This window comes from Pelophylax lessonae (genome assembly GCF_965119305.1).
Source record: "Pelophylax lessonae genome assembly, chromosome: 9".
NCBI classification, from domain to species: domain Eukaryota; kingdom Metazoa; phylum Chordata; class Amphibia; order Anura; family Ranidae; genus Pelophylax; species Pelophylax lessonae.
This window is the reverse complement of record NC_138776.1, coordinates 270,184,261-270,200,391: the sequence shown is the minus strand read 5'-3', so window position 1 is coordinate 270,200,391 and position 16,131 is coordinate 270,184,261. Positions and strand designations below refer to the sequence as shown.

Sequence of the window (16,131 nt, the reverse complement as noted above, 5' to 3'; positions counted from 1 at the left end):
AGGAAGATTTACCATCGCACCTGGAAGATGTACATTGTGTGGTATGAGTCTCTTGGGGGTCATCCCCGTTCCCTTTCGGTGGCTCAGATTTTGGCATTCCTCAAACGAGGTGTAAGTAGCACCTGGCCCTGGGTACCATCCATGGGCCAGGTTTTTGGCCTTGGCGGTCTTCTTTTACCGTTCTTTGGCTATGCATTCTTTGGTTTGCACCTTTGTTCAGGGGGTTCACCACTTGGCTCCCCCAGTTCGGTCTCCGTTGCCTCCATGGGATCTCAATTTGGTGCTGTCGGTTCTCCAGTAACCGCCTTTCAAAAATATTAGCAAGCTTCCTCTGATTATATTGTCCCAGAAGGTAGCCTTCCTGGTGGCTATTACTTCTGCATGCAGGGTGTCGGAGCTGGTGGTGTTGTCTTATTGTTCACCTTACCTGGTGGCTCACAGAGATAGTGGTGCTTCGCCCTTGTCAGTCTTCACTTCCTAAGGTTGTTTCTGGTTTCCATCTGAATGAAGACATTGTGTTGTCTTCCCTGTGTCCTAAGTGTAAACATCCTAGGGGGATTGCCTTGCACTCTGGATGTGGGTCGGGCGCTCATGGTGTACCTTGCGGCAACCGAGTCATTTTGGAAATCAGCCTTACTATTTGTCCTTAAAGGATGGACCTTGCAAGTGGTTGGTCGAGTCTGCCGCGACCATTTCCAGATGGACAAGACAGACGGTGGTGCAGGCCCAGTCCATCAACAGTCAGGTTCCTCTGTTCCCTGTTAAGGCGCATTCTACGTGGGCGCTTAGTGCCTTCTGGGCCTTCTGCCATGAGGCATCAGTGATACCGGTTTGCAAGGCGGCCACTGGTCGTCTGTGCATACTTTTACAAAATTTTACAAAGTGGATGTACTGGCATCTGCGGATGCTGCTTTTGGCCGCAGGGTTTTGCAGGCCGCTGTTTGAGAGGACCTTGTCCTCTTTGAGGGTGTATTGTTTTCAGGTGAGCTCCAGGCACTCCTGTTTGAGCTCCATATCTGGTTGGCTAGGTTTAGCCTTTTGGGAATTTTTTTGCTGTGTTTTTTCCCACCCCTCATGTTTAACAATGCTGACGTCCCAATGGTTTAGAAGATTCTGGAACTGTGTCCGTCAATGAACATCAGAGAAAAGGATTTTATAGTAAGACAAAAATTCTATTATTTTACAGAAGATGATATTTATTGATTATAATAATTTTCTTGGTTTAGAGTGGAGATCCAATCGATATAGAATTTGAGGTTAAATCAGAAGTAGAAGAGACGTATGTGAGGGATGATCAGCAGTCTATGGAGGAGGATGGAATAACGGGGACATTTATAGAGGAGGACACTCCTACAGAGATCAGCACAGGTGGGTCATTAACACTAAATATATGTAAGCCAGTTGACTACTGAACACCAATATTATGAGTCCTGACCCCTGCACTATATACTCTATGCTGTACATAAAATACTCCGGACCCCTGCACTATATACTCTATGTTGTACATTACATACTCCTGACCCCTGCACTATATACTCTATGCTGTACATTACATACTCCTGACCCCTGCACTATATACTCTATGTTGTACATTACATACTCCTGACCCCTGCACTATATACTCTATGTTGTACATTACATACTCCTGACCCCTGCACTATATACTCTATGCTGTACATTACATACTCCTGACCCCTGCACTATATACTCTATGCTGTACATTACATACCCCTGACCCCTGCACTATATACTCTATGCTGTACATTACATACTCCTGACCCCTGCACTATATACTCTATGTTGTACATTACATACTCCTGACTTCTGCTCTCTCCCCTCTACCCACTGCTATATATACACATAATATGGATTCTCTTTTGTTACTCCCATTTCCTACCAGCTGGACATTTTATATCTGATGATCTGATTGGAGGACAGACTTTTACATGGTGATAATGATGTGATAACATCCTCCAACTTTGGAACCTTAAACAGAAAGTGATAATGAGGGAGGAGTCAGTAACCCAATGATGGTGGTCTTCAGGATCAGTCCAGTCTTCATCTGGGTTGTTCTCCCCCATCCTCACTCTCTGACCTCTGGTGGGGCTCAGCCCCGCTGTTATACATGACTAAATCATGGACTAAATAAGGAAGTCCGGGACTTCTTGTGTTGGGAAGATGGCAATGAGTGATAGAGGGGGAGGGGACACTCGTCCTATAATCCCCTCATCACTGTCACTCCTATAAAAGACAGTTCTCGTTGTTTCCTCACTCTCTGACTAAGGTCCATGAATAAAGAAATGAACTGGTAGGAGATCAGAGGACCCATTTACTAGTTACCTTGAGGGGGAATTGTAAGATCCTCAGAGACAAAGCTGTCTGATGTGGGCGGAGTCCTGGTTTAGGGGAACCAATCTGCTGATGTCTAGTAATAATCTTTGTATTTCTATTTTAGTAGATGGATGGGAGATGAGGAAAATCTCAGAGGATTGTCTCACTTTGTCTCCAGACTGTAAAGTAGAAGATGAGGACATCACACAGTATAGTCCAGGAGAAAACCCGGCTACCTCAAATGTCCATCCAGGACCACACAGTGTAGATGGACCATCGTATTCCTCTTATCCTGAGGAACCTCAGACTGTGAGGGACGGTGCGGGACCATCGTATTCCTCTTATCCTGAGGAACCTCAGATTGTGAGGGACACTGCCGGACCATCGTATTCCTCTTATCCTGAGGAACCTCAGACTGTGAGGGACAGTGCCGGACCATCGTATTCCTCTTATCCTGAGGAACCTCAGACTGTGAGGGACGGTGCCGGACCATCGTATCCCTCTTATCCTGAGGAACCTCAGACTGTGAGGGACGGTGCCGTCCTTCCAACAGATAAGAGATTTCCGTGTACTGAGTGTGGGAAATGTTTCCGTGATAGATCAAATCTTCGTGTACATAAAAGGAGTCACACAGGTGAGAAGCCGTATTCCTGTCCTGAGTGCGGGAAATGTTTTTCAGTGAAGGCCAATCTTTACACACATCAGCGATTTCACACAGGAGAGAATCCTTTTTCCTGCCTTGAGTGCGGGAAATGTTTTACACAGAAGTCTGATCTTTCCACACATCAGAGATCTCACACTGGTGAGAAGCCGTATTCCTGTCCTGAGTGCGGGAAATGTTTTTCACAGACGTCAGCTCTTTCCACACATCGGAGATTGCACACTGGTGAGAAGCCGTATTCCTGTCCTGAGTGTGGGAAATGTTTTTCAGATAAGTCCGCTCTTTCCACACATCAGAGAGTGCACTCTGGCGAGAAGCCGTATTCCTGTCCTGAGTGCGGGAAATGTTTTTCAAAGACGTCCGCTCTTTCCACACATCAGAGATCTCACACGGGTGAGAAGCCGTATTCCTGTCCTGAGTGCGGGAAATGTTTTTCAGAGAAGTCCGCTCTTTCCAAACATCAGAGATCTCACACGGGTGAGAAGCCGTATTCCTGTCCTGAGTGCGGGAAATGTTTTTTACAGAAGTCATATCTTTCCAAACATCAGAGAGTGCACACTGGCGAGAAGCCGTATTCCTGTCCTGAGTGCGGGAAATGTTTTACAGTGAAGTCCAGTCTTTCCACACATCGGATAACTCACACTGGTGAGAAGCCGTATTCCTGTCCTGAGTGCGGGAAATGTTTTACACTGAAGTCCAATCTTTCCAAACATCGGATATCTCACACTGGTGAGAAGCCATATTCCTGTCCTGAGTGCGGGAAATGTTTTTCAAAGAAGTCATATCTTTATATACATCAGAGATCTCACACTGGTGAGAAGCCGTACTCCTGTCCTGAGTGTGGGAAATGTTTTTCAACGAAGTCCGCTGTTTCCACACATCAGAGATCTCACACTGGTGAGAAATCGTATTACTGTCCTGAGTGCGGGAAATGTTTTTCATATAAGGCCAGTTTTAACAAACATCAGAGATTGCACACGGGGGAGAAGCCATATTCCTGTCCTGAGTGAGGGAAATGTTCCTCACTGAAGTCCTGTCTTCCTGTACATCAGGGGTCCCACACAACCCTGGAGGTGTATTAGTGCCTTGAGTGCGGGAAATGTCTTGTATATGAATGTTGGTGGACATGTGGGGAAGAAGCACACCCTGATATACACCTCAGATATACTCCATGGCTGATCTTCATCATGTAAGAAACACTTCATAAGCAGATCAGAGATCACCACAGACATGGATGAAGTGTTGTCCCGTGTTGGCCATTGATAGCAGGAGAAAAATAAAAATGGAGTCCTTACCTTTCATTGGCTGAGTACATTTTGTGTGGGAAAATTCCAAAAACATTAAGAGGTCTGTTTTTAAAAAAAATGTGTGATTTCCTATAATCATCAACTCCATCTAGTGGCCATAATGTGTTATTTCGCCTTTTATTTAATTGAGGTATTTTGGGACAAATACTGGATTATGGCCACTAGATGGAGCTGAGGATTCTCTTCATAGGCCGCTATGGACTGAATCTACAATCTGATCAATGTACTCACGTTGTCACTGGGGGTGTTTAAAATTATCGGCGCATCGCTATGCAGCCTTTTCCGATTCGGTTACGATGCGAAACCCAGAATAATCGCGGTTGTGCGTGACGTCATCCTGGCTCCTCCCCCACCCCCTCCCCCCACAGAAATGTCATTGCTGGATTAACATGCACCGTTGACCTGGCTGCGTCCGGCGCTGTTCCCCTCTCATTGGATGGTGTTGCCTCAGGAGGTGGGCGATGCAGAACATCAATGTGCCGCCCCCCCCCCCCCCCCCCCCGCGCTCTCCGCCCTTCCTCGGGATTTGTATCTCTGTCACCTCCCCGATGGGCGGGTGTAGTGCCGCTCAGCGCTAACATCATCATCACATCCAGAGTCTGCTTCAGGAAATGAGCTGCGAGGGGAGGGGGGAGGGGTAAGAGACCAGCCTGCCATGTTTAATGTAAGTGAGGGGTGAGTGCATAGAAGTGGCCCATCCCCCATCTCTGCTGTACCTCCAGTCTGTGTACTGTGTGTGCCTATCACATTGGGGCCTAAGTTTCTGCCAAAAGACTCCCCAATGATTTGTTAAAGTGATACTAAAGGGTATTATTATTATTTTCTGTGAAATAAAGAAAGATATCATACTTACCTGCTGGCCGTCTCCTGTATCATGTCTGCAGTCTCTGACCGTCTCCTGTACCATGTCTGCAGTCTCTGACCGTCTCCTGTACCATGTCTGCAATCTCTGACCATCTACTGTACTATTTCTGAAATCTCTGACCATCTCCTGTACCATGTCTGCAGTCTCTATCCGTCTCCTGTACCATGTCTGCAGTCTCTGACCGTCTCCTGTATCATGTCTGCAATCTATGACCGTCTCCTGTACTATGTCTGCAGTCTCTGAACATCTCCTGTACTAATTCTGCAATTTCTGACCGTCTCCTGTACTATGTCTGCATTCTCTGACTTTCTCCTGTACCATGTCTGCAGTCTCTGACCATCTACTGTACTATGTCTGCAGTCTCTGACTTTCTCCTGTACCATGTCTGCAGTCTCTGACCGTCTCCTGTATCATGTCTGCAGTCTCTGACCGTCTCCTGTATCATGTCTGCAGTCTCTGATCATCTCCTGTATCATGTCTGCAATCTCTGACCGTCTCCTGTACCATGTCTGCAGTCTCTGACCGTCTCCTGTACCATATCTGCAGTCTCTGACCATCTCCTGTACTATGTCTGCAGTCTCTGACCATCTCCTGTACTATGTCTGCAGTCTCTGACCATCTCCTGTACTATGTCTGCAGTCTCTGACATTCTCTTGTATCATGACACGGTTTTGTCTCCGGATTGTAGGGACGGCGCTAGGTGCAGGGCTGATTGTGGGCTGGTGCTGAGGCAGAGGGGGGTGCCAAAACCAGTGGCATACCTATGGGGGGAGGGGGCAGTCCGCCCCAGTGCCACACAATGGGGAGTGTCAGGCTGGCGTCCCCCGCTGTGTCAGCTTTAATTTGGATCGCTGGGCTCCCGCCATCACCCAAAGTCCCGCCTCCTGGTTTGGCTCCTACCTATGATAGACAGCACACGTCCCGGCATTGGACAAGTGTGCTGTCTGATTTCTCATAGCACACTTGTCCAATGCCGGGACATGTGTGCTGTCTATCATAGGTAGGAGCCAAACCAGGAGGCTGTACCTGTGTGACGGCGGGCACCCGACGATTCAAATTAAAGCTGACGCAGCGGGCGATGCCAGCCTGTGTGATGATCCGGCAGGCTCTCCTGTTCCTGTCTTTTTTCTGATCCCCTGCACTGGTGAGGCTGCATTGCTGGGCACTGGTGAGACTGCACTGCTGGGCACTGGTGAGGCTGTATTGCTGGGCACTGGGGAGGCTGCATAGATCGGCACTGGTGAGGCTGCATTGCTTGGCACTGGTGATTAGAGATGTCGCGAACATAAAATTTTCCGTTTGCGAGCGTGAATTTGCGCAAATATTCGCAAACGGAATGAACTGCCATAGACTTCAATAGGCAGGCGAATTTTAAAACCTACAGGGACTCTTTCTGGCCACAATAGTGATGGAAAAGTTGTTTCAAGGGGACTAACACCTGGACTGTGGCATGCCGGAGGGGGATCCATGGCAAAACTCCCATGAAAAATTACGTAGTTGACGAAGAGTTGGGTTTAAATCCATAAAGGGCATAAATCACCTAACATTCCTAAATTGTTTGGAATAACGTGCTTTAAAACATCCAGTGTGTGTTTACGATCAGGTATGATGTTGTATCGATCAGGTAGTGTAAGGGTTACGCCCGCTTCACAGTGACAGACCAAACTCCCCGTTTAACGCACCGCAAACAACCGCAAACAGTCCATTTGCACAACCGCAAACTCCCCAATTGCAAAAGGTTGGATACCAAGCTAGCCATGTCCCGTTCCTTGTCCTCACTGACGTCATTGAAGGTCTCTTCCTCCACCCAGCCACGTACAACACCAAGGGTCCCTGAAAGGTGACAACAAGCCCCCTGGGACGCCTGCTGTGGTTGGTCTTCCACCTCCTCAAAGCCACCTTCCTCCTCTGACTTCTCTTCTTCAGACTCCTCTCTCTGCGTTGCCGCAGGTCCAGCAATCAACGACGACAAGGCTGCTTCTGGTGGTGATGGTGACCACAACTCTTCCTCTTCATGCTCATCTACGGCCTGATCCAGCACTCTTCGCAGGGCACGCTCCAGGAAAAAACGCATATGGGATGAGGTCGATGATGTTGCCTTTGGTTTGACTGACCAGGTTTGTTACCTCCATAAAAGGACGCATGAGCCTACAGCCATTGTGCATGAGCGTTCAGTAACGCGGCCAAAAAATACCCAGCTCCGCAGAGGCTGTCCTCTTTTTTTTTTTTTAATTAAAAAAATCTGTTCTTACCAGTTTAATCTCTGTTTTGCCCCCTATCAGGGGCCGGTTTATAGAATAGATTTTAGGAACCGGGAGATGGAAAAAGATGGTTGGTCGGTCCTCTTACTTCCAATTTGGGGCACTGCGCGTGCGCCGTGCAATGCACTGTGCCACCCTATATGAGTGGTGTGCACACAGTACAGTCTGTGGGCCTGTGGCCTCTCACACATGGGCAGGCAACTGCAATATATATATATATATATATATATATATATATATATATATATATATATATAAAGCAGACTGATGTACCAGCCCTAAAATGGGCTTTTTCGGGGGCTGTCAGGATGCTGTCCTTACAGCAGATGGGTCTTTGAGGACTGGAGTGGACACAGAACACTTGCCTAGCTATTAATTAAGCAGCAGCAGCACTCTCCCTGCTCTAACTAATGCTGCAGCTTCAGAATGAATCTAAGATGGATGCTGTCCTTGCTTTTTTATAGGAGGTGGGAGGGAGGATATGCTGATTGGCTGGAATGTGTCTGCTGACTGTGAGGTACAGGGTCAAAGTTTGCTTAATGATGACAAATAGGGGGCGGTCCGAACATCATATATGTTCGCCCGCCGCTGCGAACGCGAACAAGTAATGTTCGCCGGCGTCTCTCCTGGTGATGCTGCATTGCTTGGCACTGGTGAGGCTGCATAGATCGGCACTGGTGAGGCTGCATAGATCAGCACTGGTGAGGTTGCATTGCTGGGCACTGGTGAGGCTGCATAGATCGGCACTGGTGAGGCTGCATAGATTGGCACTGCTCAGGCTGCATTGCTGGGCACTGATGAGGCTGCATAGATCCGCACTGGTGAGGCTGCATTGCTGGGCACTGGTGAGGCTGCATAGATCGGCACTGGTGAGGCTGCATAGATCGGCACTGGTGAGGCTGCAGAGATCGGCACTGGTGAGGCTGCAGAGATCGGCACTGGTTAGGGTGCATAGATCGGCACTGGTGAGGCTGCATAGATTGGCACTGGTGAGGCTGCATAGATCGGCACTGGTGAGGCTGCATTGCTGGGCACTGGTCAGGCTGCATAGATCGGCACTGGTGAGGCTGCATAGATCGGCACTGGTGAGGCTGCAGAGATCGGCACTGGTGAGGCTGCAGAGATCGGCACTGGTGAGGCTGCATTGCTGGGCACTGGTCAGGCTGCATAGATCGGCACTGGTGAGGCTGCATTGCTGGGCACGGGTGAGGCTGCATTGCTGGACATTGCACATAGAATTTGAGGAAAACATGCTTATAAAATAGTTTACCATTTGCCAATAAAAAAAAAAAAAAATTGTCCCCGGATTTCATTTAAAAAAATGTGGTCACCTTAGGTTACAGTGCCGCGCTGATTGGCTAAGGAGGCGGAGCAACTTCCGCTGCATCACTGCAGGGTATTTCACTCATCAGTAGTCCCTCCCTCCTACTCAGATGAGCAGCGCTATATACGTTGCAAACACTGTGCATACAGAATACAGTATTATTACGAACATTTTATACCCATAACAGATTTTTATAAATTGACCAGACATTTTTCACATATTGGGCAACCCCGCCCCCTTGGTGGGAGTGGAGATGACCCATCTATAAGGATATACAGTACATACACACACAGCACAAGGCCGTGTTCACACTACGAGATGTTTCTCGGGGGCTGCAGTTCCTCTGAGCTCCACAAGGTGGTAATCTCACTTCTACCCAGAAAGGAAGTCTCTATGGAAGACAGGAAATGATGTCAGGTATAAATTCGAAGTGAGCGGAGAGTCGGGAGGAAGTAGCAAGGCGACATCGCTGGGAGTGGCAGCTGAGAAGGTAATAAGATCTTATTTTCTATTTACACCCAGTAACCCCCCCCCCCCCGTCATATCCGTCCTCTTCCTCCATAGTCACTGTGACCTCTTTTATCTCCAGCAGATGATGATACACACATATATAGTGTGGAAACCTAGATTAACCCCTTCAGGGTCAGAACATTTCCCTACTAACAGGGCGGACACATTCTCTTAATTTTGGAGATGTGTCACCTTTCCCACCAATCACCTTCTCACCTCATCAGCCTATAGTAACGATTTTATAGCTATGATTATATTGGATTCCCACTAACGTGCTGGGTGACGGGCTGGATAATCTAGATCCAGTGGTTACCCCAGTCTGACCAGCATGCTCACGCAGACAGCTAGCTCTGCGCTCAGTCGGCCGCGATTATGCCCCACGGACCAAGGCAGTCAGAGAGTTAAACGTCTCGTGGGGACATATATGACCGGGCTACTGTAGTCTGTGTCACAGTGAATCCCTTGGCCGACAACCCCCTAACTTCAGTTGAGAGGAGAATCTGTCATGGGAGCCTTACCTGCACACTCCGCTGGATTGGTAAGTAGAAATGGCATTGCCCCCCTTCCATCGCTTGGGAGGTACTCCCTGGGGTGGTTGGTCCTGCGGTGGTCTGTTTTCTCACCTCCTCCCCCCTTTCTCCCTGAGGTGTGGGGTTTGCCTGGGGTGCTGGGGATCGCATATCCTACCTGGGTCCCCTGATTGGTAAACATCTCCTGGAGATCCGGGAGTGGCTGCAGGTGTGGGGTTGGCGAGGTCCCGGATGGTTAGAGGCAGCCGGGGGTGCTTGGTTAGGGATTTACTGCCTGGGTGGTAATTGCACCCCCTCCTGGCCTGTTGGGACCAGGGACATATGTTCCTCTATCGGAGGCATAGGAGACCCATGGGACCCACCTTTGCTAGCTTCCACAGGGGGTTTTGGTTTCCTGCTGCCCAACAGCCGGATCGGGCTGCAAAGTCTCCCTTACCCCACATATTTTGACATTCTTGTATGCAGGATGGGGGTTGTCTGAGGCGTCTGTTTTAACTCCCTAGGCAAATCCCAGTATGCTACCCCTTGAGGAGGCCCCCCTAAAGAAGTGGACTATTCCACCGGTGGTAGATCCACCTATCTTGTGGCTCCATAAGGCCATGGTGATCCCAGTGGAGGAATCTACCTTCTCTAAGCACTCCACAGATCCGGAGGCAAAGGCGATAGCCAGCACAGGATCTGCACTCCAGCCTGTGTGGCCACAACGTTGGTGTCCCAGACACTGTCTGAATATGCAAAGGCCTTGACTCCCAGTCAGATGCCTCAGATGTATGTGGAACTTACAGGCAGGTTGGTCCAGGGGCTTAAGTTAGTTTGTTACGCGTCCTGTGACGTGGCCCCACTTTTTCCCACACTTTCAGTTTTCGGCAGTGGTTCAAGGTGGGTCCTTTGGCTCAACTGTTGGTCAGCTGACCAATCTTCCAACATAGCCTTGGCATACCTGCCCTTCCAGGGAGACCGCCTTTTTGGGGCTATGCTGGATGGTATTATCCCTTTTTATCATGGTATTATCATGATCACTTTCTCCCTCAGAACAAGAAGGGAAAGGAGCCGCATTAGAAGACTAGACCAAGCTTCTTGGCAAACAAGCGGATTTCTCATTCCCCTGGGCCCCCAACTAAGGGCTCCAAAGCTCTCAGGCCAAACGCCCCTGGCTCCAGAAGACCTCTAAGTCCAGTCCTCCTCAGCCTGAAGATTTGCTTTTACTCCCCGGGGTGGTGGTGGTGGGGGGGTTCCCTCGGCTGGTTTCTAGGCACGTGGACTCCCCTCTTTCCCGACAAGTTGGTCTACAAAATCAATCTCTTAGACTATGAATTAGAATTTCATTCCTTTCTGCCAGATAGGTGCTTTCCCTCCAATCTGCGGCTTTGGCCAGACTGTCTGTGGACCCTGTAACAGGCTGTGCAGGATCTGTTCCTTTGCAGGGTGATTGTCCTGATGCCCGAGTCAGGGCGGTTCTGAGGATTTTAACCAATCTGTTTGCAGTCCCGAAGACAAATGATGTTAGCCCGATCCTGGATCTCAAGGCCCTGAATGCCTTTGTGTCCACAAGTTTAAGCTGAAATCCATTTATTCGGTGGTGGCCTCCCTTTACTAGGGGGATTTTTCTTTTTGGGTATCTGTAGACCTCAAAAACGTTTACCTGCACTTTGTGACGTCTTTTATCTCCCGCAGGCGATGATACACACATATATAGTGTGGATACCTAGATTAACCCCTTCAGGGTTAGAACATTCCCCCATCTACGGGGCCGGAATATTCTCTTCATTTTGGAGATTTGTCACCTTTCCCACTAATCACCTTCCCACTTCATCAGTCTATGCCAGGGGTACTCAAATGTAAACTTAAAAGGTCCACTTACAAATTTTCCATTCAGTCCGAGGTCCGGAAAAGTGACCGTCAAATTCCAAATACAGAACGCCAACAACAAAAAAAGGCATTCCCCAAAACTTGCCCCCATTAATGAAGAGTGGCCAGTGTGCGTACCCCCATTAATGCAGAGCTACCATGTGCGTGCCCCCATTAATGAAGAGTGGCCAGTGTGCGTACCCCCATTAATGCAGAGCTACCATGTGCGTGCCCCTATTAATGAAGAGTGACCAATGCCCCCATTAATGCAGATTGACCAGTGACCCATGCCCCCATTAATGAAGAGTGACCAGTGACCCATGCCCCCATTAATGAAGAGTGACCAGTGCGGATTAGAGCAACGCATGATTATAAAAAGTCAAGTCATCAGCGAGGGGGGGGGGGGGGCAGAATGGAGAGGATCGGAGTGGCTGTGTCTTATACTGGCAGCGCTGCATGATTACAAAAAGCCGAGTTCTTCTGCTTACCCGACGGAGAGGCTGTCATACAAAGTCCCGCCTCCTGGACACCGGCTCCTATGATAGACGTCACCAGTGTTCTGTCTATCATAGGTAAGAGCCGGCCCAGGAGGCGGGACTTTGTAAGACATCCTCGCCGCCGGGTAAGCAGAAGAACTCGGCTTTTTGTAATAATGCAGCGCTGCCAGTGTAAGACACAGCCACTCCGATCCTCTCCATTCTGCCCCCCCGCTGATGACAGAAGGAAGGAGACCGCTTTGGCGGTCCAGATTTAAGTCCGTATGGGTCCGGAGGCGGCCCGGAGTCCGCCTATTGAGGACCCCGGGTCTATACTAATGGAATATTTGACTTTTATAGCTATGATTATATTGGATTCCCACTAACGTGCTGGAAGATGGGCTGGATAATCTAGATCCAGCGGTTACCCCAGTCTGACCAGCAAGGAGGGGAGACCACTAGCTTCAAGCTTGTTCGGCTATGATTATGCCTTGCATACCGGGGCTGGGAACGAGTTAAACGTCTCATGGAGACACATATGACCAGGCGTCTATAGTCTGTGTCACAGTGAAACCCTTGGCCGACAGTCCCCCTACTTTAGTTGAGCGGAGGATCTGTCATGGAAGCCTTACCTGCATGCTTGGCTGGATTGGAAGGTAGAAATGGCATTGCCCCCCTTCTATCTCTCTGGGGTGGTCAGTCCTGTGGGCTTCCCTCCTGACCTTGTGGTGATCTTTTTTCTCCCCTCTCCTCTCCACCCCCCTGAGACGTGAGGTTTTCCTGGGTCTCTCGATGGGTGAACATCTCTTGGTGGTTCAGTAGTGGCTGCAGGTGTGGGGGGTGACGAGGTCTGCCCTGTTGAATCCTGTCATGGCTGTCGGTGGGTGGGCTTCCTGCGGAGAGGGGGGAACGTGAGGGTTTGGTGGGTGAGCTAATACTTGAGCTAATACTTGCTGGAGGCTGAAGCCTGGTTCTGCGTTTCCAACTGGGCCCGCCCACGGGTGGGAATGCACCACACGATCGGGCTGGACACAAATTTAGGCCACAACTTTGCGGCCTACTGGGTGGGCTACAGTGCTGCCATTTAGGCTATGGGCAGTCGCCCTCTGTTACAGTAATAGCTGCACTCGCTGTGAGGTGGATCCTCTGTAGGAGGCATTGGGGACCGATGGGCTATTACCTTTTGGAGGCTTCAGCGGATGCATCTGCTGCTGGGGTACTGGTCTCCTAGTGCCCAACAGCCGGATAGGGTTGCAGAGTCTCGTTTACTGCACATACTTTAACATACTTGTTTGCAGGATGGGGGTTGCCTGAGGCGTCCCTTTTAACTCCCTAGGCAAATTGTGGTATGCTACCCCTTGCGAAGGCCCTTCTAAAGAAGTGGACTATTCCACTGGTGGTGGATCCATCTATCTTCTGGCTCCATAAGGCGATGGTGATCCCAGTGGAGGAACTTACCTCCTCTAAGCACCCCGCAGATCCGGAGGCGATAGCCAGGGCAGGTTTGGCGCTCCAGCCTGTGTGACCATGGTCCTGTTGTTCCAGATGCTGTCCGAATGAGGAAAAGGTTTTGCGACAAGCCTGGACTTCCAGCCAGATGCCTCAAGCACTTGTGGAACTTGCAGACCAGTTGGTCCAGGGGCTGAAATTAATTTGTGACCCGTCCTGTGATGTAGCCCCTCCTCTCCCCACCCTTTCCGTTTCATCTGTGATTCTAGGCGGGTCCTTTGGCTCAACTTTGTCAGGTGACCAGACTTCCAACACAGCCTTGGCAGACCTGCCCTTCCAGGGAGACCGGCTGTTTGGGGGCTGCACTGGATGGTATTTTATTGGTGAAGAGAGTACCTTTCTCCCTCAGACCAAGATCAGAATGGAACCACGCTAGAAGGCTGGACCAAGCTTCTCAGGCTAACAAGCGGATTTATCGTTCCCCTAGGCCCTCAACTAAGGGCCCCAAACCTTTCAGGCCACCCATAGGTGGCGCCAAATGCCCCTGGTTCTAGTAGCCTTCTAAGTCCATGGATTTGTCCCCACCTCACAGGGTGGTGGTGGGTGGTCCCCTCCACTGGTTTCTGGGCATGTGGACTTCCCTCATTCCCAACAAGTTGGACAGCAAAATCATTCTCTTAGGCTATCAATTAGAATTTCATTATTTTCAGCCTGATAGGTGCTTTCAGCTTTCACTGTCTGTGAGCCTTGTATGGGGCTGTGCAGGATCTGTTCCTTTTGAGGGATGATTGTCCTGGTGCCCAAATCAGGGCAGTTCTGGGGATTTTATCCAATCTGTTTGAAGTCCCCAAGGTGAACTCTGTTCACCCGATCCTGGATCTCAAGGCCTTGAATGCCTTTGTGCAGGTCGACAAGTTCAAGCGGAAATCCATTCGTTAAGTGATGGCTTTCCTTCACCAAGGGAATTTTTCTTTTTTGGCATCTGTAGACATTAAGAACATTTTACCTGTACTTTCCCATCTGCAAGGGACATCAGTGTACCCTACACTTTGCCGTCTGGGATGCAGATTATTAGTTTGTAGTGCTGCCCTTCCTTCTGCCCTCTACTCCCCCGGTGTTTGCCAAGGTATTGGCCCCAGTCTTGCTGAGACCAAGACTGGGATAATGATCCCAGTCTCAGATATTTTTCCTGAAATGTGATCAGTAAAGTCTCCGGAGTACACGGAGATCACAGAAATATGATGTGTCCTGACAAAGCCCACAGAAAAAGTTCATCTTTCAGTTTAGGAGAGGTGGGAGGATTCTGGGAGGTCACATGACATCACTATTATGTCTATTATTAAAACACAGACCTGACCGGTGAGGTGAGGAGGATTCTGGGAATGTCATTTAATTTTTCTCTTTGCGTGCAAATCTAGAGTTTTCCTCCTGTGAAGTGTGGAGATCATATGACCATCACATTGCCTCCACCTCCCTCCCTGATAGAATAGAGAAATAAAAAGAATATTTGAGAAGTTACCAGAGAGATCATCGAGTTGCTGACAGGAGAGGTGAGCGGTGCTGGGAAGGACGTCATGATGGAGAATCAGCCGCCCCTCACATCACCGGGTAAGAGGAGACTTTATTGTAAAGGAGAGAGCAGTACGGAGGATCCACCTAGATCCCCCATCATCTGATAAACACATAGAAACAATGTATTCAGTCAGTGTGTGTGTTTCCTACAGATGGATCCAGTAATGGGAACCCACCAGAGAGATGTCCCCGTCCTCTGTATTCCCGGGATTCCACACAGGAAGATCACACCATCCCCCACCATCATCAGGTAGATGAGGAACGATCACTGATAGTATCATTAGGATCTGTACATTATCTGCATTGTTACCATTGATGTCATTTTTATTATATATTCAGAGTGGAAACCTGAGAGATTCTAAATTTGAGGTTAAAGAAGAGATAAAAGAGGAGGATGATGAGGATGGGGTGATGGAGGAGTCAGAGTTTCTAAAGGAACGCAAAGATCTGTATCAGGACACCATGGAGGAGTCACCCAGCTACAGAAACCCACCAGAGAGATGTCCCCGTCCTCTGTATTCCCGGGATTCCTCACATGAAGGTCACACCATCCCTCAATGTTACAAGGTTGGTGGAAACAAAGATTTAAAAAAAAGTAAGACGCAGTTGCTACAAATCTCATGGTAAATGTCCATAAAGAAGTCCATATACTTGGTGGAGTGCACTAAATAGGCCAATAACTTAGGGCTGCCATCAATACAGGAACAGAAGCCATATTCCTGCAAGGCTGCTGGTATAAATAAGAGGGAGGGCGGCTCTAAGTGTAGACTTTAAAACTGATTTATTGTATAGTATATAATTGGCAACTCACATGTTTGGAGATAAAACAGGCACTTCATAATAGTAAAGCTGTCCCAAGGGTCATCCGTGGATGTAAAAAACGTTCGCTGGCAGCGCCATGCAGGGTTCACCTCGCTGGTCACCGTTAGGAAGCTGGCCGTACGACGGATTTACACTCAGATTGAGGCGCGGGTGGCTTATTGGCGTAGAACAGAAG

At 49.1% G+C, this 16,131-nt stretch overlaps 1 protein-coding gene across 1 annotated transcript in view; it reads left to right on the top strand.

Moving 5' to 3' along the window:
• Window positions 1-16,131, top strand: part of LOC309564464 (uncharacterized protein) — a gene marked incomplete at both ends in the record, with an annotated part of 826,241 nt that overhangs the window by 676,692 nt on the left and 133,418 nt on the right. Inside the window, 1 exon segment of the mRNA XM_082269094.1 lies at window positions 2,931-3,540. Coding sequence (XP_082125220.1) covers window positions 2,931-3,540 — 610 coding nt within the window.